General features: G+C 53.3%; 3 protein-coding genes across 21 annotated transcripts in view; 1 reads left to right on the plus strand and 2 right to left on the minus strand.

Moving 5' to 3' along the window:
* Nucleotides 1-1708: 1708 nt before the first annotated feature.
* On the minus strand, nucleotides 1709-18583 carry Tnnt3 (troponin T3, fast skeletal type). 16 transcript variants are annotated; one of them, XM_037208947.1, is made up of 18 exons: nucleotides 18479-18583; nucleotides 15696-15730; nucleotides 15539-15552; nucleotides 14668-14685; nucleotides 13296-13313; nucleotides 13088-13102; nucleotides 12061-12072; nucleotides 11840-11854; nucleotides 9539-9577; nucleotides 8959-8977; nucleotides 6606-6651; nucleotides 5913-6029; nucleotides 5743-5820; nucleotides 5376-5489; nucleotides 5160-5269; nucleotides 4924-5014; nucleotides 3877-3917; nucleotides 1709-1948 (listed from the first exon to the last, which is right to left on the minus strand). In XM_037208947.1, exons 2-18 carry the CDS (start codon nucleotides 15710-15712, stop codon nucleotides 1894-1896), a joined length of 819 nt encoding a protein of 272 aa, XP_037064842.1. In that variant the 5' UTR covers nucleotides 15713-15730; nucleotides 18479-18583; the 3' UTR covers nucleotides 1709-1893. The 16 variants fall into 16 exon arrangements, with proteins under 16 accessions (XP_037064842.1, XP_028728213.1, XP_037064794.1 ...); XM_028872380.2 differs by lacking the exons at nucleotides 3877-3917; nucleotides 9539-9577 and adding an exon at nucleotides 3201-3241 and having other exon boundaries at nucleotides 18479-18582; XM_037208899.1 differs by lacking the exon at nucleotides 9539-9577 and having other exon boundaries at nucleotides 18479-18582.
* A 1776-nt stretch (nucleotides 18584-20359) lies between these two features.
* On the plus strand, nucleotides 20360-26323 carry LOC119088624 (proline-rich protein 33-like). Its single transcript, XM_037208952.1, has 2 exons — nucleotides 20360-20441; nucleotides 24246-26323. The coding sequence occupies exon 2, from the start codon at nucleotides 24253-24255 to the stop codon at nucleotides 25570-25572; it is 1320 nt and encodes a 439-aa protein (XP_037064847.1). The 5' UTR covers nucleotides 20360-20441; nucleotides 24246-24252; the 3' UTR covers nucleotides 25573-26323.
* Nucleotides 22728-26560, minus strand: part of Lsp1 (lymphocyte specific protein 1) — a 35862-nt gene continuing 32029 nt past the window's right edge. For all 4 annotated transcript variants that reach the window (XM_028870747.2, XM_028870737.2, XM_037208960.1 and 1 more), the window contains exon 11: nucleotides 22728-23106. The gene's annotated coding sequence lies outside the window, so the exon portion shown is untranslated. The remainder of the gene's footprint in view (nucleotides 23107-26560) is intronic.

Here is a 26560-nt window from a genome sequence, read left to right on the forward strand (position 1 = left end):
TGACCGCACAGCAGGCCTGACTCCACAGACCCCACCAGGCAGTGTCGCCAGCCTCTGCTCCAGCTCCATTCTGCTCTTTATCTTATCAATACAGAGACTCTGAGGGCCCTATTGATTTCCCAGCTTTGGCTTCTCTGGACTCTTTGAAACTTCCTGCCCCTTTAAACCTTTGTAGCCATTATGTAAGATTCATATATGGAAAGAGATAGAGATAGATGTGTTTACTGTGTGGTGTGTGATCTGAGAGTCAATATTAGTTGTTAAGATTGGAGTGAAAGACCTTGTGTTTGCCTCGGTCAGGCTATCAAAGAAAGCGGGATTATCTGGCAAATGCTGCCATTGAAAACAGCCTTACCTTGCGAATGCACTGCTGTTAATCAATACATTCTGACATTGTGGAAAGACACAAACATGTTTGTCTACTTTTCTCCCTTAGCATATTGAAGACACCACCCGAGCAATGTCTAATCCCCTAGTCTAGTTTCAACAGCATCATGTGACGTTTACTTAGCCAAAGTCCTCTCCCCCGATGTCTCAATCACTGTCCATTCCTGCCCTTTGGTTCCCCTGCCCATTCCAAACTGGCTGATCCCATTCTTTCCGCTGCAAGGTGTGCTGCTGACCCCATGTTCTATGGTGCTCACAGAACCTTCTCCACTGGGTCACAATCAGGGCCACTAAACAACACGCTGGGCACAGAGCGTCTAGATACATCACCATACAGTGTATTTACAGTCCTTTTAATGCAAGTGTGTGCATGCGTGTGTGTGTGTGTGTGTGTGTGTGTGTGTGTGTGTGTGTGTGTGTGTGTGTTGTGTTGTGTGTGTTTCCCAGAGGAACCACAGCAATGTGGATTGGAGTGCACACACATGGGGTTTACACCGCTCTCTGTTGAGGTGCACACAGAGATGGAGTCTGTACCACTGTGTGTTGGGGTGCATGCACGGATGAGGCCACACTGCTCTCTCTTGGGGTGCATTACAGATGGGCTACATGTGCTCTCTGGGGGTTTTAAGTTGCCTTCAGGGGCCTGGTGAGGGCTGACTGCACTCCCTGTCTTTCATTCAGAGCACTGGCTGCGGCTGCCCTGCCTCCCCAGTCTTCCTGGAGGTGTTTGTGCATAAGCCCCTTCCTCTATGAATACCTCGCTGTGCAGGGCTCCGCGTCTTGATCCAATTTCTGTGATTTATATTTTCCATAATTCTATTTGGTCAGGACTTTCAAATTTATTGCACAGTTGTGTTCTGTGTTCCCTGTAATATAGGAGAACGCTGTTTGCCGAGCTTGCTCCCTCGTGGGAAACGTGCTTTCCTGCATTCCTCTCCCCCCTTGATGTGCTAGCTGGAGCTCCCCCTCGCCTCCCCCCCTTCGGGTGTCTGCAACGTCTCCAGGCAGCCAGCCTTCCTCCCTAACCCTCCCAAGGTTGGGCTGTTTCTTCTTTAAACAGTACTTTGGGCTGCCCAGGCAGCCTTCTAACATGGAGGACTCTGGTGCAGAGGAGAGAAGGACTGCCCTAGGAATAAAAAGCCTCTGATAAGAACCCCAGCAAGTTCTGGGGGTGCATTAGGGCACAGCACCATGTGCAATCGGGCCGCAGTTGCTAACAGCAGTAAAATACCCTGAGTCTTCCAGGGTGTCCCACGGTGCTCGTGTCTGGCCACCTCTCGACCTCCCTCTGGCCCCCTTATGCATCACAGCACATACACAGTAGAGGGGAGTCTGAGAACTTTATTGCCAGACCCCAGAAGGTGAGGGCATTGAGGCAGGATGAGCCCTGAGCTCCAGAAAAAGCCTGGGTGTAAGGGTTGGAGGGTACAGAGCTGGAATAACCGGCCCTGGCGGGAGTCAGGGGGGTAGGGGGGAACGGTCTCTGCTTGGTACCGCTTGGCTCCTTTACTTCCAGCGCCCACCGACTTTGCCCTTGGCTGTGGCACCAGCCTTCTTGCTGCTGCAAATGGGAAGCAAGTTGTGCTTAAGGTTCAGAAGTGTCCAGCCAGCTAGTGGAGACTTTCAGCTCCGGTTTTCCCAAGCTGTTGCCCCCCACTTCCAGTGCACACACCTCGTTCCAGCCTGAGCAGTAGGAGCTCACTCACCTGCAGTGGGCCTGACAGGGCCTGGGCACTAGTGTGGTTAGGACAGGGTTAGCTGGTTACCTGGGCTCACCTTCTGTTCTCCTGCTTTGGCCAGGGGAAGTACTGCAGACAGGCCCATGCCACCCTAGCCTTAAACACTATTGTTTTTGGGTACCTGTCCCCAGGACTTGGGACCTAATTATCTGAGGCCCTCTATACCCCACCAAGCTGGAAGCAGGATGAGTGCTGTGTGAGGGTCCAGGCTGGCACGAGGATAAAAGTACATGAGCTCTGAAGCCAGCCCAGTGGGACCTTGGGGTGGTGACGTTGTGTCCTCACAGACCTTCCTGAGAATCCTAACATATGCACACACCCATGTTCACATGCACCTGGCATCTCATCAAATGAGTCTGTCATGACCCTTCAACCCACCCAATAGAGATGCAAGCCAATAGCTCCTTCCCTGGAGGAGCACCCATCTCCCCTGAGCATCTTGGAAGTGTGGAAGGAAGGAGAAAAGTCCCAAGAAACAGGAAATCTAAGCAGTTCCACTTGATTCTGTCCTTGGAGTGTGACAACCCCATGTCCAGGCTCAGTATCAGACTCCCAGCATTATATCAAACTCAGAACCTGGTGAGGGGTCACTGTAGCAACAGGTCCCTCCAGCTAAAGCACTGGGATCAAAGGAAGGACCTTGTGCATGCTGGGCAAGCACTCTACCAAGTGAACTATACTCTTACTCCTCATTCCTTTCTTTTGTTAACTGAGATAGGGTTTCATGTAACCCAGCTGGCCTTGAACTCCTGATCCTGCTCCCAGCTCTGGAGAGGTATTGGGATTGTAGATATTCATTACCACACCCTGTTACAGGCTTCCTGCTGGCCAGCACATCATAGAGGGGGAAGGTATTACTAACAAACTCCATCTGGCACTTCCTGCATGCACGAGAGGAAGGAGCCAGTGGGTCCTGGGACCCAGTTAGTCTTGTTATTGCTCTGTTAAGGGCCAGCCACCAAGAGCCCTTGTTCAGGGACCAGTTAAAATGTCTAGGCCCTGGGTAGGGTTGCAGGTAGCTGGCTCTGGGGACTCTGGGCCCAGCACAGAGCGAGAATGGGCTGGGCTACTTACTGCTTCTGGGCTTGGTCAATGCGGCTCCTGAGGGTGGTGATCTGTAACAACACAGGTGACTTACTGTGACAGAGACCTGGGAAGCCCAGCTGGGCACTGGCCAGGGGACACATGTCTTTACCACAGGGCTGGCCAGCTGTGGCACCTCCACTGTATCCTCACTGCAGCGACACAGACTCCTGTCCAGTTTCCTTACTCTTTCCTGGCTCCTTTGTGAGAGGCCGCTGTTGCTTTGTCCTCCGGCTGCGTCTTGACTTGCTCTCTAGCTACCACACACAGCAGCTCCCAACTGGCCACTTACCTTGTGGCTGTGGCAGGATGCAGGCAGGGTAAGGGACAGGGCAGAGGTGAGGCCTTCAGACCTTCCAAAGTTCCACCTCTGACTCCTGATCCTGACCTTCCTGCTCCTTGGCCCATAGTGCCTGCTCCTGATTTGGTGGCCTAGAGGCCCTGGCCCCAAGTGGAGCTCTGGGAAGGCAAGAACCTTGCTTGCTTTCTCAATTGCCAACAAGGGCACCAGGCCGGCCTCATAGCCACCAGCTGAGGTCAGGAGGGAGGAGTTGTGGCATAAGGAAAAGGCCCCCTATGCCACCAGCGTCCTCCACAACCCAGATCTTTGCCATGCGAGAGGCTGGCCGAGCATTGCACACCCACAAGCCTGGCTCTGCCTACTCACAACTTGGCCAGCATCTCCACTCTGGCCCGGACAGTCATGATCTAGAAAAATCGAGATGGTTACCAGGTTGGGTGCGCAGCTGAGACTTCAAGGCCCTGATAAGTATGGGGCAAGTCTCCCGATAATCAGCCAGGCTCTGTGAACCCCAGAGACCAGACATGGGCAGAGTGTATCTGGAGGTTATGGGTTCCTGACTCAGCTATCGTTGCTAGGAGTGGCCTGGCCTTTGCTTGGTGGCATCTCCGAGCTAGCTCCCGGGATAGCCCTGAGGCTGAGGGATGAGTCTCTTTCTAGAGATGGCAAACAATGAAGGTATGGAATCAAGGCTCTCCAAAGTTGAGCAATTAAGACCCATCTCATTTACCCAGAGGTTGCAAGAAGGAGCCAGAACTTGTAGATTGTCTATCTTGATGGTTGTGGGGGATGCCCCTGCACAAGTTCCCACCTCTCCCTTCACCTGGCGCTCGAGGGACATGAGGGGGAGACATGAGTACAGCTTTGCTAGTGAACTCAAGGTGTTTGCACTTGCAGTAAGCACAGTAGACACCAGGACAGGAGCCTTTCCTTGCATCCATGGTGGGTAGGAACAAGCTTGGCTTCTAACTCATCCCCCAAGGCCCTGCCCCATCTCTACAGCCCCTTACCTTAGCTTGCCCTCATACCTATGAAGGTTGTAACTCCATTTCAGATTCCCTGCTCCCCAGTACACAGTACTAAACTCCCTTTTCCAGTTTCAGGTGAAGGTGTGAGTCACCCTGCCAGCCTGCTTGCCTGCCCTGAAGAGGCAGATGTCATGGGGACCTCAGCAGGTTGAGAACCCATAACAGATCCAGCTACAGCATTGGCCAGTGCAGATGCAGGTCAGGCTGATAGCTCAGGCACTTCCCCTGAAGGACAGTCTCCAGAAGTGGCCCCCAGCTGGGGCTCAGTGGAACCAGGTCTCAAGGTGAAGGCAAGACTAGAGTATAACTGGGCTGTGGGGAGACAGTTGACCCCCCTGGAAAGTGAGACCCCGCAGGCTCAAGAACCAGAGATGGCTAGACTCACATCGTATTTCTGGCGTTTCAGCTTCTCCCCAAACTCAAATTTGTCAGTCTCCAGTTGGTACAGGGTATCCCAGAGTTCCTTGGCCTTGTCCCTGGAAGATAGAAAGAGGAAGTTTGATAGGATGAAGCCAGAAAGGCAGGGCCCAAGACCCTGCTTCCTCTCCCAACCACCACAGAGAGCTGTGGCTCGGCTCTTTTGGGGGAAGGGCCGGGCACCATTTGGGAGGGCCAACCCACCTCAGCTTGTCATCACTAAGATGGTCGATGTTCAGAGGCTTGCGTCTCTCGGCAAGAATCTTCTTCTTCATCTCCCTGGCTGTCTGCTTCTTGCCTCTCTTCTGGTCAGCCTGCAGAGGGGGGGGAGGTGATAAGGGGCCCAGTCTCTGGAGGCACACGGCACAAACCCCAGCCCCACTTGAAGGCCACCTTCAGGGCTCTGAGCGAGTTCCTCACCTTGGCCAGGTAGCTGCTGTAGTTGGCACCCATGGAGGACAGGGCCTTCTTCTTCTTCATGTCATCCTCAGCTCTCCTCTTGGCATCTTCTTCCTCTCTTCTGGCCTTCTCCTCCTGCGGAGACCCACCCCCAAGATCCTCAGGGGCTGCCCTTTGAGCAGGCTTCAAAGACTAGCTCTGGACTTAGAAACTTCTAGAAGGAGGTTGTTCTTGGGCGGAGTGGGGTGGGGGAGTTCTGCAGAGCAAGAGGCATGAACCCAGTGGCTCTGTTGTTGGCCCAACAGAGGGCCACCGTGAAAGGAAGACCCACAAGCCTGTGCTTCTCCTGCTACGCAGGCTGGAGGCAGCAGCATGACCCAGTCCTTACCGCCAGTCTGTTCTGGCGTTCCCGCTCCTTCTCAGCACGGATTCTTTGCTGCTCAGCTCTTTCCGCACGGCGCTTCTCCTACAGCCAAGAGGGGAACATGGTCAGCCTTGCCCTGTCCTGCTCAGTCCCTGCAGGAGCACCTAGCACCCTCCCAGGGCAGCGGTACTCACAATTCTCTCCTTGAGTGCAATCAGTTCCTCCTCCTCCTTCTTTCTGGCTTCAAAGTGGCTGTCAATGAGAGCCTGGAGCTCCATGAGGTCCTTGTTCTGACGCTTTTTCTGAATATCCTGGGGGCGAGAGAGAAGTTTCTACCCCTCCTGGCCAGCCTGAGACCCACCTGCAGCAAGGGGCACCTTCTACCAGGTCCCTACATCTGCTGCCTTCCTGAGGCCCAGAGTGACCTAGTCTGGACATGCCATGATCAAGATAATGCCCTTCCTGTGGAGGAATCCAGGCCCTGACTAATCATGAAGCCAGCACTTGAGGTGACCTCTCTCAGACTTGGCTCTGTCATCCTCAGAGATGTCCTCTTGGGCCAAACAGAGAGGAGACCGTGAGATTGACTTGCTGCATACTTGAATGGGTGTTTGAACAGATAAATGGATAGATGAATGGGTGGATAAAATGATAGACAGTTGAGTGAAAGGATAGGTGGATGAGTGAATGGATGGGTGGGTACAAGGATGGGTGGAGGAGAAGGGAAGGGATCTCCATTTCCTTGGGTCTGTGAATGAATTATGGGAGTGTGGCCTAGAGATGGACTACCTTGTTTCTGACTGTTTGGGAAGATATGACCTGAAGCCTAGCCTAGAGTTCAAAGGTTGGAGCTTGGAGTGAGGGTGATCTGGTCCCCATAAACTTACATCGAAGTCTACTTTCTCCCCTTCTGGGATCTTAGGAGCGGTGAGTCTGGGAAAGAGACACAAAGATTGTTTCATAAGCAGGGACAACTGGAACCTTCCCGCAGTGGAGGCCAGCCAGCCTCGAATCTAGGCTGGCCTCCTCCTTTTCCTTACACCCTGGCACCCAACAGAGCATGCCTTCACTAAAGCAGTTTGCCTGGCTCTTTGTTTTTGGGTTTCTAACCCACGTCCCAGGAATAGTTTGTTCCTTCCTAGAAGGTGTCACCTCTGTTTTGCCCACTGCTTCATGCCACCTTTCTCAGACACATAAACAAATGCAATCAAGCCCTAGCAGAGGGCAGGGTGGCCACCACGAGCCCTTCAGGGGGCAGTGACTGGCATCAGCTTCTGGGGTGAGACCTGTCCTGTGGCTCTGGACACTCTTTTAATCTTTCTTTCTGGGCGCCCCAGTGAAGGAGAGCCTGTAAGGGGAAAAGGAGCCCCCAGCCCGCTGGCTGTACGACCCCCTCCTCCTGCCAACACATTCCAGATGGAGCAGGGAGCCCAGACAACCGCGGCTTTGAGAAGCAGGCCACAGAGGAAAGGGGAGCTGAAGAGCGATCAAAACCTGGAGAGGGAAGGGATTTTTCTAAGCTCTGAAGCCCCAAAGTTCCCTCCAAGGGAAAGCTGTACAGATGATGCTGTGCAAATGAAAAACTTATGTATGTGGAGGGGGAAAAAAAAAAGCAGAAATCGAAATGCAGAGGGGGGAAAAAAACCAGACTGAAAAAAAAGAAACTTTTCAGCAAATTGAGAGAAGATTTATATCCCTGAGTAAACGGACGATTAAGCAAACACGGAGACGTGTCGGCCATGAGATAAACGAGCAAGGGGCACAAGCCACTGACTCGCAAAGAAAGACGAGCAGTTAGCAAACATGGACAGTTCGTGGTGGTGCCATCAGAGGAATGCTAAAGCCACCATGAGATGTGGTCGGCTGTTCATCAACGGGTGAGGGGCAGATGCCCGTTCCCGCCTTTGGGCACGGAGGGTATGGGACACAAGACTGCTCACAGCCCACGTAGGAGACCGCCTTGGCTGAGCCCTGTTGGAAAGCAACTTGGCAGTGACTGTCAAAGCCTTCAGAGCGTTGGTCCTCTTTGACCCAGTAATTCCAGTTCTGGGAATGTGGCCTAGGCAAACAGCCCTCAAGATGGAAAATGCGTTCCGACCAGCATTATTTATGATTGTAAAATATTGGGGGAAGCCTGTGATCGGGGAATGGTTAGGAAAATTATGGTTTGTCCAATTGATGGAATATTATGTGGCCATTCAAAATATTTAAGAAGACTATGTAAAAACATGGAAAAATACTTATGAATAGTGCTAAATTATTTTAAAAGCAGAATCCAAGGCTGTATAGACAGTCCTGTGCTTGAAAAAACATAGTCAAGATCTTTATTTTCCAAGAACTTTGTGTAGAAAAAGAGCAGGAAGAAATAAAGACCTTTTCCCCCCTCTCTGCTTGCCACAGTCTGACTGGTGGGTGGGTGGGAGAATTATGGATGGATATTTTTCCCTCTTCATTTGACTTTTATGTATTTTCCAAATTTTCTTAATGAGGTGTTTTATTTTCATATTGAGAACATAAATAATTTTCCTAAGATGAGAAACTATCTCACAGTCCTGCATCTCTTTATGTGAACTTGATTTAAAACAGCATTCAAGGGAGGAATCTGGGCCAGCTGCACTCTTCACCTAGCTCTCCTCTCCTCTCAGGGATGGGGCAGGAAACGAGGGGAAAAGTGTCAAAAGCTCAGCCTGGCTCTGAGCGTGGAACAGGCAGAAAGGCTTAAAGGAACAAAAGGGGGCTTGTGTATGGAGGCCTGTGGGCTTCCACGTGCAAGATTCTGGGTTCACCTGCCCCCCGGTGCACTCACAAGTGAGTAAGAAAGGCCAGAGCAGGACCTCTGCTGAGTGGCTCACAGAGGGGCCTCAGCCCCTTTTTGGATCAGGTCAATCCAGAGTGGGTTCTCATCTCAAGTAGGAGATCCTCGTCCCTCAAGCCCATTTTTTTTTTTTTTTTTTTTTTTTTAATATCTGGAGACCTGGACAGTCTCCCAGCATAGCCAGGCATGGCAAATATGTGACACCTTCAGTCCCACTTCTGAGCCTTAGCCCATTGCCAGCGACCTCCCTGACTGTACTGGCTGATGGGGAAGAACCACAACCTACTGTCCTTTATTCATTCCTACTGGCAACACTGGTCCCTATCATCTTCTGCCATTTGGGCTTTCCTTTTAAAACAGTTCTGGGTCTCTCACCCTGCCCAGTTCTGGCACCCCGCGTAGCACTGCCTGGATCCCACACTTACTTGGGTCTTGGTTTCTCCTCTAGTCATGACAGCCAGCATGGGGAGAGGAAGAAAGAGAGATCAAATAAGATAGGGTGGTCTTTCCTGCCACAGGAACCACCAGGCTGGGGACTTCTACTCAGCCCACCCAGACCCACTCATCTATTCAGAAGCACAAAGCCTATGAAATTCCCCCAGGGCTCTAAGAAGAACTTAGGGTGCAGGGATGAAGGGAGAAACCATAGCAAGATATATGTGTCCCTGGAAGGCTGGGAGGGAGGGAAAGGTAGGAAGACAGAGGCCTAGAGGACAGGTTTCTGGAAAGTCTGGGACACATCTGGGGTGCTAGCTTATCTCCACTGACCAACCACCTGCCTCTGAGAGGGCAGACGCTTGGCGGATGCACATAAAGCCTCAGCATCTAGAGATCCCATGCCAGGGAGAAAAGGAAGACAGACGGACACATGGACAGATAGAGTGAAAGGGTTGGAGAGTCAGCGACATAGACACTGGTCCATTGGCTCCTCTTGCCTCACACAGGCAGAGCCAGAGCCCTGTGCAGGTGGAGCAAGGGGCTGCAACAGCGGCTGGCAGGCCTTACCTTCCTCGTCCTCCTCCTGCTCCTCTTCTGCGACAGCATCTTCATGGTGTGGGCGCAAGCGCACATGCAAGAAAAAAGCCGCGCAGCTGCAGAAGTGCAGAGGCCACACAGCAGCGGTGGCCACATGAACAGCAGAGGCAGGCACGCACAGGGCCCCGTGCCTGAGGGTGGCAGGGCAGCTCCTACACCTTCCCAAAGGCTTGGCCCCCTTCGTGGACCCTTGCTGTCCAGGCTGGCCTCTCACTCTCAATATAGCTAAGGATGACTTTGGACTCTTTATCCTCCTGCCTCTGCCTCCCAAGTGCTGTGATGACAGATATGCTCTGCCATACCTGGTTTATGCAGTGCTGGCTTTATGCATACTAGGCAAGAAGGCTTGGCTGTGAGTAGAGAGCATGGGGACCTGCCTTGCCCAAAATGCACATGGCGACTGGATCTAGGTTTGGCACTGGGGAGATCCTGAGGCTACTCTACCTTCCAGCTGTCATGGAACCTTCCATTACCCTCTACTACATAGTCTTATACTTGGGCACATACTGTGGTTTTTACAGTCACTTTATTTCAAACTCTTTGCAAAAGTCTGTATTCATAGAGCCTGCTTGAAATCCAAAAATATTTTTGGCTCACCCATATCTGTGAGTTTTGACAGGTTCAGCCCTTAGGACAGGGGCCTCCTGGTCCTGGGAACCTGCCCTCTGACCCCTGAGAGGCTTTTCCCCAGGAGTCTTGGAGGGGCCTCTCTTCTTTCCCTTCTTTAGAACCTTGCCTAAGCTGGTTGCCACGAGGGCGGGCTGCTTCCTCTGAGTGTGACCCACTCTCGCAGAGGTTGGGGCTGGTACTGACCGCAGTCGGGGCCTGCTGCTGCTCAGCGTTACCCTCCCTTCCACCATCCTTTAGCCCATCCTTGGCTTTAGGCGGAAGCAGAGCCACTGACATGTGAGCACGGCGCCTGGAACACGGTCAGACCCGGTAGGGCAAGCATCCGCGACTTCTAGCACCTTTGCGCCTGGGCTGTGGCCAACGGGCCCCATCCAAAGTTTGGGCGGGGGGTCTTGCCTGCAGGTTCTGACCAGTGCCCTTCTGCGACGCCTATTTCTCACCCCTCCGAAAGACACACGGTGACTTAACCACCAAAGCATGTGCCATCACCGCCTGAATAGGCAGCTTTAGCTCTGCTGGTAAAGCCTCATGCCACTCTTGCCTAAGATATTAGGAGTGGCTGTCAGGGGATCTGTGGGGTGCTGCTGAGCTATTCTTGCATGAGGTCCAGGGGAGTGGCCTGGGGAAGGAAGTTAAGGGTCTCACCCTCCCCTTATGAGATTCTGGGGGTCGGGGAGGATGGGGTGCTCCCTGGAGTTGCATAAGAGGCAGCTGCATAGTGGTAAGGTGAGGTCTCCCCTGTGCTCTGTCTCCCCACGCTCCTGCCTGTCCATTTGTCTGCCCGTCAATCTCAGTTCTGGTCCCAGGGAGGCCTGGTGACCTAAGATGTGTGGCCTGAGGACATCCTGGGTCCTTCTCCTAACATTATCCAGGTGCTTCCTCTCAGGCCCAGTCACCAGGAGCCTGCGAGCGTGTAAATGGAGGGGCTGAAATGGGCTCCCCGAGTTCAGCCCCTCCTGCCTTCCCCAGTGTGACTCGCCTTGCTGCTAGGCTGACAGTTGCCCTCCCCCCCAACGCAACCTCTCTCATTTCTGCTTGATGGGTGTGTCTGGCTCAGGCCCAGGCGCTGGGTGGGATGCTGGGATCTGACTGATTGCCTGTTCGCATGCATGGCCCCCGGCTGTTCCAGGTCTCTGACATCCCCACCTTGGGCCTCAGCCTGACTTTCCGCTTCACCCCACTTGCCCCTCCACCCTCCCTTCAGCCTCACCCCTCCTTACTTTCCTCCCTTTGGCTTGATATCTGGGGTAGGTTGGAGGCTACCTATCCAGCCTCTCTGCTTTGTTCTACCTATCCTGATGAGGCCCCAGAGGGCCCCAGGGGATCTCCAGCACCATTTTCTTAAGGCTTGCTCTGTAGTCCCAGGATAGCCCCTATGTTCCATTCAATCTTCCAGATGGAGGTCCAAGAAGAGCCTTTTGGCTCCTTGCCCTTATACACTGTGACTAGGGACTGTCACTGTCAGCCACCTAGGCCAGCAGACCAGGCTAGCGCTCCTATTCTGTACTGTCCTCGGTCCAGAGGCCAGCAGGGCTTAGTTGGCAGTGGGTACATTGGAAAGGGGGTGGGAGGCAGGCAGTCAGGGACGGGAGAGGAAGGAGGGGAAGGCTCTTTGTGGCTGTGAGGTGGACCTGGACCTACCTTCTTGGACTTCCTCTGTGGAACAGCACCAGGGGAGAAGAGAGGGAGGGAGGAGAGAGAATGAGTGAGTGGAGGGCAGTGTGGGGAGACGGTGGGGGAGGGAGGGACAGGTGAAAGATGGGGTGAGTTACACGGCACCCTCTTGTTCCTTCTTGGCTAGCTCCTGCACACATACCCACATGGCCACATATGTCATGTGGCATTGAAGTCATGTCACATACCTGGTTCCGGGGCTAAGGAGGGCCACGGAACAAGAGGCAAAACCGCGGGTCAGAGGTCAGAGGTCAGAGGAGGTCAGAGGAGGGATCCAGGTTAAAAGGAAACAGCCGGTCACCGAGGGGTGGGATACGTGCAGGAAGCGAGCAAGATACTGTCAGAGTTAGCTGCAGTCCTGCCACCCTTGACCCCACAACCCAGGTTCTGGGGCCTTCTCAGAATTGGGGAAGAGGAGGGGCTGAGGAGAACCAGACTCACCCCCCACATTCCTTCCTCACAAGTGGGGAAACTGAGATAAGAGCTGGGAGTCTGCCTCTGGCTTTTGTTGCAGTGTTTCAGTTGGTGCCTTCCTCATCTACCCACCTCCTGTCTGCCCTCAGCCGGGACCAGCCTAGAGCTGCAGCCCACTTGGAGGCTCTGGGACCCAAGGGGAGCAGAACCGAGGCCTGCTCCGAACACCTCCTTTCTTGCCATCCCACAACTAGGTGCAAAAGACGTTTCCTTGGGCCTCTGCCTGGTAGGCCCCTAAAGAGTGTTGGGGTGGGGCCTGTGATTGGGTTGATGGGGATACAGGCTAGGGAGATTAACTAGGGAGGAGGCCTGTCTTCCCATCAGGTCCTGAAGCAGGGCCTCTGGCTACTCCTGCATCCCTCCCTAGTGACCTGAGTTCTTCTGACCTTTGCGCTAGTGGACCTAGCAAAGGTCTTAGTCACACCATGGGCTTTCACAGGCTTCTCTGGGGAAGGGGGACTCAACCTACACCTAGCTCAACCACTTTGGTCCTAGGCTGCCTTCTCTAGTGTTGGAAGCATCTGACAGAGGTTGGGGCAGCTATGTGGTTTTGGGGGATTGTTGGAGTCCTCATTCTCTTTGGTCAAGCGTTGGCCACGGTTAGTGGGTTATGTGGGGCCACATGGGGGGCTCCTTGGTTGGCTGGCGCCTCCTTGCTTCCCTGCCCTCCTTCCCCACACCACATGGCTCCAGCCAGACCCTGGGCTCCACATGGGGACCAGAAGTCCTGTATCCTCATACCTTCCTCCTGGACTTCTGCGGCCGAGGGATGAATGCCAGGGAGTGCAGGGTGGCGGGGAGGAGAGAGGAGAGGATTAGAAAGGAGCACATAGCAGGCCCTTAGAAACAGGGGCTGACGTCACAACTCTATAAGAGGGAAGGTCACACCAAGTTCATCATTAGGGCACAGGACAAGGGCAAATGGGGGTCAACCCCTAAGCCAACTGACCTTCTTCCTGGGCCTCTTCTGAGGGTGAGCAAAGGTGACAGAGACATGGCATGTAGGAGAGAGAACGAACAAGGACAGACATTAGGAACAGGGCCTTTCTTGTGCTCTCTTGGGCTAAGCATGATGAGCAGGCCAGATTCCCATGCTTGGCCTACAGCAGTTCACCATAGTGAGCAGGGGCCCTCGAGCATCAGCCACTGTTGTCCCGGCCGGGGCACTGAGCTTGTACCTTCCTCTACACCCTACATCCCATGTCCGGGTGTTTGCGATTCTGCTCTACAGGATATGGAAGTGAGGACCAGGGACAAAGGCCAGGCATTTTGGGGGAAACTCCATGTGCTCAGACCATTTCTGACCCAGGATATCCCATCTAGCTATGAGGATTAAAGGTTGGTGTCAAGGGGCTTTGAGGAAATAAGACCCTTCTGGCCAACCCTAGGACAGGGCAGCCCCTGGGGCCACATCTCACTCAGAAACCAGTCTTTTCATCTTCTGGCAGCAAAATGTTTGCTCAGGTTGTTAAGGTAGCAGATATTTTCAAAATATTTTGAAAACAGGCATCCGGCAGCCCTTGCAGGACGGCCTGTCTGGTGAGCTGCGTGAAGCCTCCCTAAGCTGAGCAGGTGCCAGGGGCAGACAGCTTGTCAGGCCTGGGAACCGCTGTGCCGGGCTGCTCCCAGGTGCACCGGGACTCAGCGCTTTGCCCGCCCACACCTGCCCAGGCACGACAGAGCCAGGGAGGGGTCTCCGGCAGCCCAAAGGTACAGTGAAGAAGAGATGCTAAGAGAGACAGACAGAGACAAAGGGATAAGGACAGAAACAGAGAAGTGGAGAAAGATGAAGAGAGACAGACAGACAGACACACACAGAGAGAGACAGAGACAGAGACAGAGGTAGAGAGACAGGGACAGAGAAAGGCAGGGCTAGAGACAGAAACACAGAGATACAGAGACAGAGAAAGAGATAAAGAGACAGATAGGGAGACTAAAAGAGAAGCTATAGCGACTCCAAGGGGTTACGGTGTGTGGGCCAAGACCCTTGTTATTAAGGAATGAGAGTTTTAATGGCACATCCCAGAACACATCCCACTTCACATACCATGGACACAGTGACCAAAGACATGTGTGAGGGGTTAATGAGTGTCTATTAATCAGTTGAAGAGATAGAGGATTAATAGTTTAATTAATGATCAAGCCATTGACCATTAATTAAATAATGGCATTATTAATCATTAACAGAGCTAATGATGAGTGATGATGGTTAATGGTGCATTAATGATGAGGGAAGTAGACAGTTAATTGTCAGGTCAGGGAGGATCCCCAAAGGCCTTCCCAAGGATGGGCATTGAGAGGCCTGTGGCTTCCTGAGTTACCTTCCTCTTCGTATTGTTCTGCATTAGAATAGAACAAAAGAAAGGAGCCCAGTTAGCAGAGATGGGACTGGCGATGGTGAGGCCACTGAAGGACCAGCCTGTTCTGCCCCTGCATAGTTGGGTACTTCTATTGGCTAGGGATCAGGTCGGAGATCTTCAGCCCAAAGAGACTTTAGTGGTGGCTTAAGGTGATGCCATATGAGCATGAGGACTTGAGTAGAATCCCTGGGTTCAAATAAAAAGTCAACTATGGTTACATACTGTTGTAATCCCAGTGCTGAGGAGGCAGAGACAGGAGGATCCCCAAAGCTTGATGGGCAGCCAGTCTAGGCTAATCATCAAGCTCCAGGTTCAGCCCCCCACCCCCGTCTCAAAAAACAAGGTGGACAGCTTCTGAAAAATGACATCTAAGGTGACCTCTGGCCTGCACCTACAGACACATGTGTAGCACACCTGTGTACACACACGCACACAGACTTTGTGGCCTTATAGGGGAAAATGTCTCAGCCACAAGGGTGACATAGGACGTCATTAGATGTCATGTTCTGTATGGCTATGTGGGTAACCAAAGGTGACAAGGACAGAGAGGCTGCCTCTTGAGTCCTCAGGGCATCCCAGACATGCAGGTATACAGGTTGGGGTAGGTCAAGGTGTGAACACCACAGAAAAAGATGTATGCTAGAGGTTCAAGACAATTTGGGAGAGGAATATATTGGAAGCCCAGTGACTGATCTAGCTGGTCCGGGACTCTTAGGCAAGGGGTCCCCACGAGATGAGTGCTGTCAATAGTCAGAGCCCGCCCCCCCCACCAAGGGTGACTCTTCTGTCTAGAGATGGAAGTAAAGAGAGAGAAAATAGAGAAGACACTTACCCTCGACTTGTTCACTGTCACGGTGGGGGGGGGGTAGGGGGAGAAAGAGAGGAGAAAAGTGAGGTGAGCTGGAGCTGCTGACCTGGGACAGACATCTGTAGGTACCAGGGCTACCATCCCACCAGCAAGGGAGGCGACCATACAGCAGGGTACTCACGTTTCCTCGTCAGACATAGTGGCGGTGGGTTGTGTCTGGAGAGGGAATGGCAGAGGGACAGTTAGGAATTGCCTTCGATTAGAAGCCTCACCAGGGGGCAGGCTCTCAGAGCCTGGGGCCTAGAGGGGATGTATATAGACTGCAGTTGAGGGCTACCTCTTGGTCCCCCTGATTGGCCCTTCTTCCCATGACTCTGATCCCCCTTCTTCCTTCTCTGGCTCCAGCCTGGAGCTTTGACTCCATAACTGACTGGCTGTTGGAAGGTTATTGTGTGCGTCCCACTCTGGACAGATGTCCCTTCTACAGTATTTTCATGGAAAGCCATCCAAAATGCAGAGACTTTCTCAGGTCAGGGGTAAGAGCTACAGGACCCTCTGGATCTGGGGACACCCTCCTGGTCTGAATTGATGGCCTCTGGCTAGGGAATCACCCCAAGATGGCTGAGTCCAGCTCCAAGGGTACAGACGTTCTCAGTTTGCCGGCTCTTCTTCCTTGAATGAGCCCAAATCTCACGTTGTGCCTCATGTTTTTCTTGAGAGCCCAAATTCCTTTTGGGATACCCCAGGTCCTCTTTTGTGTTCTCTTAAACCCTCTAAGGTAACCCCTTCAAATCACAGAGCCCATAAGCTTTCAATCTCTTTGTCTCCTTTCTCCTGAAATACATGGAGACTGAACTCGACAGGGTGGGTCTGAGAAACTTCTCTGTGGGAAGCCTGAGTTTGACACACGCGCGCTGAACAAACTGAGCACCTCGGATCTCCTAGCACTCCATCTGGGACTGGATGTACATGCTCAGGTACGGTGGCTACCAAGACAGAGAACTTGATGGTTCCTGTGAACTGGCCACTGTACATGCCTGCAGTGCCCGGGGCCTGGGGACCTTCAAAGGACTGTATCAGAATGTTGACTCAAGGTCTGACCAACAAAGTTCATAACAACACAACACAGCTGACGTGAAGACAATAGCTCTGGTGTCCCCAAGGAGCAAATACAAGAAAACGGTTGTTCAGGGGCTAAAAATGCACCAGCAGCTTGATGCTAAGGTGAGAGCTGTTTCTAAGCCCCATTGATAACGTTAGCTTTCCCAGAACTACTAAAACTTCCTGCAAAATTAACCCACAGATACCTGGGAGGCTAGGCCAAGCACCAGGTCCAGCCCTGCCCCATCCCTGAGCCTCTGTGTGAGAGTCCATCAACCATAAATAAGCCGCTCAGCCAGAGCTGCCCAAACGTCTTTCTGCTGCTCTGAACCCTACCAGTCCTTCTAACTCCTCCGTTACTGCCCTCTGCACCCCCCCCCCCAGGGACACTCTGTGGGGTGGGAAGGTCACTGGGTGGAGCAGTGGCACTGTGACCATACCCTCCTTTTGCCCACCTCTGGTTTCCATTGGACCCACACACCTGTCAGCAGCAGAGGGAGGGGGTAGTGGGGGGTGTGCATTTATAAGGAGCCAGTGGCAGCTGAAGTGTCCAAAAATAGGCATCAAAATTAGCAAGACTCCTCTGTCCTGAAACCCAAGAAGGCAGGGGGGTAGGGTTCTGAGAGCAACCCAGCCATCTTGGCTCCCCTCCTGGCTCCTGCAGGCATCCAGCAAGAGCTGCCTTGCATCCTTCCAAAGTGAGGTAGCAATGGTCCTCATTCCAGGTTGGGGAACCGAGGCTCCTGGTCCTCTGTAGAGCTCCCTAAGGCCCACTTGAGCAGATCTGGGTCTCTCTACCCTTGTTTCAACATCCCTGTAAGTTGGGGAGAGGCAGAGGTGGGGTGGCAGGGATGGGACAGGGATGGCCAGTCAACAGCTGAGAGAGAAAGCAGTTGTCCTGTGGAGAGCTCTGGCCTTAAAAGGGGTTTATGAAAATAGCCTGTGAGGTCAGGTTCCTTGGGGGTACATGCCAACCTCCGCTCCTTCAAAGGTGGCAAGGCTAGAAAAGGGCAGGAGGCCCTGCCACTCACTTGCTATGGGATCCTGATCACTTCCGGTCTTGGGCTCAGTACCCTCTGACCAACCTTGGAGGTTGGAGGTCCTATCTCCTCCAAAGATTCCCAAGGACTTCTAGAAAGCTCACACACAGGAAGTTAGAGTTCTTAACCTGGAGATTTCAGAAAGGCTGGCGCCTGGAGGACTAGGGTCTCTTGGGACCACCTATTCTCCCAGCCATAAGCAAGATCAGATATGACCTTCCTGCTTAGGACCAGTTCCTCCCATTCCCTCTGTCCTGCTTCAGCTTGGCGCCTGTCTATCCTTGATCTGAACCTAAAGGATCTGCCCCAGGGACCCCCAGATGCCTCTCCCTTCGAGCACGTTCCTAGGGTGACCCGAGATAAGACCATATCTACAAAATGAGAAGAGTAGCTTCTCCCAGAGCCCTAGGCTCCAAAGAAATGAGTTGAAATTCCATTCCTTCCCTAAGATCACTCTTACACAGCCCCAGAGGGGCTTCCACCCAGCTGCAGCACAGCAGGCGGTCCTAGAGCTCTGGTTAATGTCCCTGGGTGGATCCTTATCTCACCTCTGCACTTCTCCCTAGATCCTACCTCAGGAGGGCTCCTTATTCCTGAGGCCCCCAGAATCCCCTCCTCCTCTCTCCTCCCATGCCCCCCTTTTTTTTATTTATCTGGTTTGGTACCAGTCTCTGCCATTCCAAGGCTCAGCCACCATGCCTATAGTCATCAATAACTAACACAACATGAGGCCCAGGACCCATTTGAGTGGCCCTTAGATGTTGGGTACCCAAACCCTAGCAAGTCACCCACTCCTAGGCAGGCTGTTCACATCCATACCCACCTGCAGTGGAGTCTGAGAAAGGCTGAGGGCTCCCTGTGGACAGGACCAGCAGCAGGCACTGTCCGACAGCCTCACCCCTTCATGTTATAGTGACATCTGATCTTCCCTGGCAGCCCATTGGCCAGCAGATGGGTGGCTGGGGCATGGGGCATGGGGAGGGGGAGGGTGTGCCCAAGCAGGCCCCCTGACCAAGTATAGGAATGCCCCAGAGGGGGAGGCCCAAGGAGGCCAGGATGGAGGAGACATGCCTGGAGGAGGAGGAGGCAAGGTCCCCAACTGTCCTAGAAAGGTGTCAGTTGCTATTTTTACCAACCCCCCCCCCCCCAGCAACGGGCACATGTTTGATGGGCTGAAGGAGGGAGGAGGAATGGACTAGGTGGAGCCAAAGGCTGTTCTTGAGCCAGGCTGGTATTGGGGAGTGGTCATCAGAGCCTGGGTTTCAAATTCCTTGGCTCCCTGTTCCTCTGCCCAAGGTGGCTTGTAGGAGTAGCTATTTTGCTCAAGATAGGGGTCTAACTCCTTGTGGCACCCCTGTAGCTCTGCCCTACATCTCTGTCATAGAGACAGCTGAAGACACTCATAGAACGAAGGACCTTGGATCCTTGACCTGTATTGCACCAAACCCTTTACAGGCCAGGCTTATTTTTTCAAGTGGATATCATTGGAACACATAGCATGAGAAAAACAAGAGAAATGATGACCTAACGCTGTGGTGGTTGTCCATCTTCCCCAATGATTGGGGAAGGCTGGGTCATGTTTAGGCCTGTTATTGGTCTCGGAGTTCCCTACTAAGTCGTGGAGACCTAGGCCCTTCTGGGCTCTGAGCAGGCCTGGCCATGTGCCTGGCCTTTCTTTCCTCAAGACTCCAGGGGGCACCATCCAACCATGGACACCTCTCCTGGGCCTTGTGTGCCTGGATAGCTCTGCCTCTAGGGAAATCAAAGCACCAATTAGCAAGAGACCAACCTAGCACTTCCCACTCACTCCCTCAACCCTCGCAGACCCTACAGATTGGACATGGCTGCTAGAGCCCATAGATCTGTTCAGTTCAGGGAAAAAGCCAATGTGAAGTATAAATGGTAGATGAACCCTAGGGGACAGAGACAGGGTTCCTGTCCTTTGGTCTCCTAGGGTTAGAGACGTCAGGATGACCAGCAGGAGGCTCACAATAAATATCCCAGTCTCAGCTGGATCTTAAAATTTCTGGAAGGTTGCAACTGACCCACCAACCACTTCATACTTGCCATAAAGTGGCAGAGACACACAAGACCCACCTTTGGTCAAAAGCAGGGTGGAGTCAGTCTTCTAGCTTGCTGGCTCATAAAACAGGCTTCTCTCCTGCTCTCCTCTCCTCCAAGCACCTGCCCCTTAGAGACCCCTCAAAGCTGGAGTTGCTGGGCTACCCCAACCTTCCTGGCCAGAGCCTATGCTTCCCTCCACACCTATCCATGTTCTTGGATAGACAGGGTTCAGTGAGCTCCAAATCACATGGATGCCCAGCTTACTCTAGCCTTGGGAGTCATCTAGAGTTTATGAAGCCCCACACTGGTGCCAAGAGGACTCTAAATCTCTTCTGTGCTGAGGCCAGCCTCTCTTTCATCTGGCTTTACTGAAACCAAGCACATCCCTCAGCTGATTGACACAGAGAGCAGGCATGAGGGATTTGTGTGGTTATTGAACCCCTGCATCCAGAAGTTCTTGTCTGAGAGGAATGGGGGTCCTTAGAGGTCTCTAGGTGGGTATGCTACTATCTCTGTAATGGCTCCTTATGGCCAGCAGAGGAGGGTGGCAGCCACTTCAGAAGCCTTTGGCAAGCACTCTCAGTGAGGTCAGAGAGACAGGGCAGGTCTTATTTTGGGTAACAGTCGTCTCCTTCTCAGGGGATCAGGCCCAAGGTACAGCAGGACAGCACAGAGTGGGCATTGCTGGACCAGCTGCTGCCGGCCACTAAAGATTTGAGCAGGTAACACATGCCAGGTAATATACAACAGGTCCTACTTGGCTTGGCGGGGAGAGAAGACAGAGCAAAAGGCTCTGTGGGGATCTGGGAGAGGATTGGAGACCCTGGTGGAGGCGGGGAACAAAGTCTGTTGGATGGGGGCTGGACTTCTACCCAGGAGACTGAGAAGCAGTGGAGTTTGAGGCTTTGCAAAGTGATTGTAGAGGACCCCTCAAAGTTGATGCATGAAGAACTGAGCCCAGAGGACAGAGGAGGCTGAGAAGGGCCTGTGTCTTGGCTCCATTAGCCAATATGAGTGACTCCTAGGATAGTGGGGTGCTCAGAGGCCATTTAGTCTGGGTGCTAAGCAGTCTGGGATTGGAAGAACCCCTAGACCCTGAGCCTTACCCAGCTCCCCTAGTTGACCCACGGTGACTAGCTCTGCCAAGCTCAAGATAGGATTGGCTGACGTGGCACTTGGGACTCGGCCGCTATGATCTGGGCAGCAGCTGCCTCCACGCATGACAGTTTCTCCTGGTTCTAAAAGCTCAGATTGGCTCTACAGGTATTAGGACACTTCCTGTGTCCATGGGACTTCACTCTGAGCAGGGACTAGAGGAAGAAGCAGCAGTTTTGGGCCCCTCAGGAGTCAGGCAGAGAGAGGGAAGGGCAGTGTCCTAGTGTCATTGGCAAAGTGGCCAGTGTTATAGCAGGAGATAGACTCCATACCTGAGACCCAAGCAAGATTTAGTGGAGTTGTACTTAGAGGGCACACCTTGCACTCTCCACCTGAGGCCCAAGAGCGAGGCTGGGCAAGTCAGGGGAATGGGGTGCAATAAACACTTTTCCCTCAGCCACTTGACATGCCCATTCCGGTCCTATGCTAGTGTCTTGCTCCCTGTCACCTTAAGGACCTTGAAACAGCTTCTGCTTGCTGCCCTTGGCCACCACCTCATTTGAGTAGGAAGGGCAAGGAGTATCCTGTGTTCTGGGAGAAGCTCCCGGTTGAGCAAAGTAGGGCTCTATCACGGTGAGGCTGTGAGCAGGAATGGGGTCATCTACCCGTGCACCTCAGCAGCTCTGTCTGCTGAGCTTTAATAGTCCAGAGCTATGTGTTCCCTCCAGTGGGGTTTGACGCTTTCAGAAAGTCACGATCCTGAATGTCTAGGTGGATGTCAGTCAAGCTTAGACCATCACCAGTCAAGGATCTACAGATTCTAGAAGCAACAGGGCTCAGCATCAGGCCAAGGGGTGGGCCTGTGAGGGGAAGGAGCCCCTGAGGACAATGTCTCATAGCTCAAATGCCATTCACATACTTGTTCAGCCACTCTACATTCACTCATCCTCACAATCAGCTCGCACATTTGCTATTTCCTTCCTTTCTTCTCTCCTTTATCACCATTTTCTACTCACCCACCTACTATCTACTCATCCACCCATCCGTCCATCCATCCATTCAACTACTTACCCTTCAACATATCCACTATTTACCCACCCACCTGTCACTATCCATCTACCCACCCATTATCCATTCACTTTTCCATCTATCCATTCATTTACCCAGCCAGCTAGCCACTCATGTATCTATTTCTCTATCTACCCACCAATGATCTATCCTTCCACCTACACACTCACCTATCCATCCATTTATCTATCTACTTATGCTCTGTCCATCAATCCATCCACTTACCCATAAGCCCACCCACCCATTCTTCTGTTACCTATCACCCACCTGTCTATCCATCTATTACCCATCCATTATCTACACACCCATTCACCTACCTAATAATCCATCAACCATTCATCCTTCTACCCCTCTGTCTTCTTATCCATTTATTTATCATCTATATACCTATCTGTCTGTCCATCCATCCATCCATCCATTAGCTACCCAACAACCTAACTGCCTATCCATTCAACAATCCTTCCATCTATCTGTTCATCCATCACACCTTCAGAAAGTACCCCTCTGAGTACTAAGATGGGGATTGCCTGGTGGCAGTACTTGTCCTTAGTGCACACTACTAGGAACAGACTGAAATGCCCTCATTCAGGTACTAGGAAGTTTACTTTTATCCAGGCAAGGGGTGTCACCAATGTTCTGGAAGAGGAGTAAGACAAATCCATTGTTGATACCCCAACTTGGGTCACCCCATACCTAAAATCCTGGAGCATAACACACTGCAAGGCCATAGGACAAGACAGTGGTCGCCCACAGAGCTGGTATATTCTATGCAGTATGAGGTGGCCAACAGATGTGGCATGTTCTGTTCTGACCTTGTTCCCTGTTAGTAAGTACAGGAGAGCCAGTGCATGGGAACACTCAAGGTACTTTATTACACAAAACAAGAGATCTGCAAACAGGGAAGGGCAGGACTCAGAGTCCTGAGCATTCAGCATGGGGACAGGTACCCCTTGGATCTGGTTGGGATGCTGGCCTTCTCTCCTCCATCCTTCCTTGGGAGCTCTTGGCTCCTCTAGGGAGTGGTCCCTTTTGCTGATGGTGAGAGGCAGCATTGGTGGGGCTGGGGGCTGGTCAAATGATGAGAGGCATAGAAGATGGAGGGTCCAGGAGCAGAAGGAGAGGGAAGTGGCAGCTGAGTTGTTGGAGGCACGAGAGCAGGCCAGACTGGGAACGGGAAGCAACTTCTTGGTCAGGGCTGGGAGTGGCATCTGACTGGAGTCTCTCCTGGGAACACAGGCAAGGGTACAGGATGCATTAGGCTGGGGTTGAAGGAGAGGCCATAGCCTGCCCCTCTCCTAGTGGCCATCAGACCTCACCATACCCCTTCTTATCTGGGGAAGCTCCTGCTTACAGTGGCCAGTCACCTGGGAGACCTGCTCTCAGGATAAACTCTATTCTGGGCCTAGGCTGGCTCAGCGGGGAATACTGACAACCTACTGAGGCAGGCCCCGTGAACCAAACCCAAAGTTGCCCCAGTTCTCAAATCCCAGTTTTCCAAAGGTTACCCAGAAGCTGGGAGCAAGTGCGGGAAGAGCCCTCCGGCCCCCTGCCAGTGTTTGCTCCTGCTTCAGCAAAGCCAGCTCCTACCGCAGCAGCCATAGGCCTCCTCCCGCCCCAAACCAGATGGCCTCCAGTGCAGCCCAGATGCCATTTGTCAATGTCCTTGCAAACACGTGGCGCCCAGAAACCAAGACAGGCAGCTTGGCCAGGACCACCCTTGGCAGGAGGGCTGTGGGGATATCTCATTCAGCAGAGCTCAGCGAAAACTGCTCCCATCTTCTGGCCAATCTACCTCTAAGGCTACAGCCTCAGCTTGCCTGAGCCTTTTGGCTGCCACCCCTCACCACTGTCTCAAAGCACACGGACGGACGCGCCTGTGGTCAGGCTGGCGACGGAATGGCGCCCCTCACGTGTCTGCAGGCAGCCTGCCCTCTACCACGGTCCGGCAGCTGGCCAGGCACAGACAATTTGCTCGTAGTTCATCAGTGGGTCTCTGTTCCCATCCTGCACTACCCTAGGACTGGGCCCAACCTGGGTACTTGTAGGTAAGGCCAGCTTTGTGCTGGGCTATCATAGAGGACAGAACCCAGAAGGCAGGCAGTTTCTAGCCCTTGTCACCCACCAAGTGACCCGGAGCCAGTGTAAGTTCACCTCCACAGCAGAGTGTGACGCAGCCACCCACAGTGACCAAGGCATAAGGTTAGAAGGTACTTTGCAGTTTGGGGGAGCCTGGGAGGTAGGCTTCTAGTAGCAGAGTCTGCTTATTTTCCCACTTCCTCAATACAACTGGGAAAACACGCAGCCCCTCCTGTGGGCAGGGGAGGGGGCCCAGCGTGACCCACTGCTTCTCCCCTCTACCCCAGACCAGGGATGCTTATTTCAGTCGTGTCGATGCCCCCGGCAGCAGGTGGCCCGAGACCTGAGGCCCCCCCTGGGGCCCCCCCACCCTTGCTGCCCAAACCCGGAAAAGACAACCAGAGACTTCAGAAGCTACTAAGAAAAGCTGCTCGGAAGAAGACGCTGGGAACAGCCGCCACCTCACCTGGGGTCTTCCGTACCTCCCTGTCCCCTGTGAGTGAGGCCAGTCATGACCTGGAGACCACAGTCCAACGTCCTGCTGAAGCCCCTCACGTGGTGGTCCCCCTACCCCGCTCCCCACATACCCCCATTATTCACCACGTGGCCTCACCCCTGCAGAAGTCCACTTTCTCTTTCAGCCTTCCTCAGCAAAGGTCTCTGGCAACTCATTTCAAGGCACCTCCTAGGCTTGAAGCCCCAGCCCCAGAAACTGCCTGGCCCCGCAGTGGCTTTGCCCATGTATCTGCCCCTACAGCGGGTGGTACCCACATCACCCAAGTTCATATCCGGCTGTCATCATCCTTGCATACTGGGACTTCTGAGTCCCCCAGGATGGCCCTGGATGGGGATAAAAGCCCATGTACTTCCAGCACCCAGCCTCTCATCCCAGTAGCACATATTCGCCCACTGCCCACTGGGGTGCAAGCAGTCAGTCCTGGGCCTGAGGAGCCCCCTGTAACAAGACCACCAGCCAGCTTTCATGCCTCAATGTCTAGAGAGGCTGGCGCTAGGGTGGTGGTACCCATAGCCCCTACCTACCGCTCATCTGGACCCTCACCTTATAGCCCAGCTCCTGCAGCTCCTGAAGAAGAACACCCAGAGGAGCTGCCCACAGCAAGGCTTGCTATGGAGCCTAAGCATGCCTCCAACCTCCCAGAAGCCTTGGGCCCCTCAGGCCTCCACCCAAGCCCTGTTCCCAAAGTTGCACCCAAGCCCTGCCTTAGCGGCTGGACACGGCTAAAGAAGCAGCTGATGGAGGAGTCAGAGGAGCCTGCATTTCCAGAGCCAGAGCTGAGCTTGGAGCCCACGCAGCCAGAGGCGCCCGCCCCTGTGTGCCCACAGCCCCCTGCCTCCAGGGCCTCTAGGATGTGGGATGCAGTGCTGTATCGCATGTCACTGGCTGAGTCCCGTCGAGGCCACCCTGTGGGGCCTGGAGATGGGGGACACCCCCTGGCCTGCCTCAGCCGCCTGCCTTTTCTGTGCCGACCTCGCTTCAATGCCCGGAAGCTACAGGAGGCTGTCCGGCCCCCTCCTACCCTGCACCCCATCCTGGAGCTGCATTCCCAGCCCAAGAACTTCAACCGGACAGCAGCAGGTTGGAGGCTCCAGTGATGTAGCCAGAGTGGTCTCTGGGACTCTGGACTGGGGTGGAACAGAGACTGACTGAGGCTGAGGATACAGAGAGAGAGAGGGCCTCAGTCCTCACAAGTGGACACAATGGGTCCGGATGGTACATGGCCATGGCAGCTGGCTACTGGCTGCTAAAAGGAGCCTATTGGATAGACACAGATGAGTTGGTGGGAGCAGAAATGACAAGTGAGAGAGGTGGAAGAAGCCGGGAGCATGTGGGTGGAGGCAATTTGAGGGTGTGGAGGAGAATGCAAGTTGGAGAATGTTCATGGATGGTGGGAGCCTGACCTCAGGACCAGGCTTCATGGAGGGCTCTAGGTCCAGTGCAAACTGGTTTGGATGAGGGGTATTCAGAGGTACATAGGACTGGACAGTGGACAAAGGATGTTCTGTGGTCTCATGTGTGTCTCTTCTGATTTCCTGCCAGTAAGGGCTTACTGGGTAGAACTGCACTGAGGGCAGGGCTTAGTGCAAATCACAACCAAGTTTCAACAGTTGGATAAGGACAGGTCAAGCCAGAGGGTTATGAAGAGGCAGGGGCCAGGCACTAGAAGGACCCCACCCGAGATCTGCCTACATCAGCTGTGAGAAGAGGGACCCAAAGGAGTCAGAAGAGGCTTCCCACCACAGCTACCATAACAGGATTCAGCCGGGGCTGGGCTAGCAGTCCTACCTCGGATAGGATGGGTACTATGGCTGTGGAAAGAGCCACCAATAAATGTATGTATACTCACACAGGTATCACTTCTGTGTTCTCCATGGGATGGGGAGAGCAGCAGAATCCCTAGGGGCCTTCAGCTGAGCAGAGAGAGGGGCAAGCCAAGCTCCTGCCTCCTTTAACGGATGTATGTGAAAGTTATGCCACATTCGTTCTCCAGGGCCGGCCCACACTATGATGAGCCCCGCTGGATATGGTAGGAATTCCTAAATGGAGTTTTGAGTCTCCTATGGACAGTACTGATCCTGCTTA

This window comes from Peromyscus leucopus, chromosome 1 (assembly GCF_004664715.2).
Source record: "Peromyscus leucopus breed LL Stock chromosome 1, UCI_PerLeu_2.1, whole genome shotgun sequence".
NCBI lineage: Eukaryota > Metazoa > Chordata > Mammalia > Rodentia > Cricetidae > Peromyscus > Peromyscus leucopus.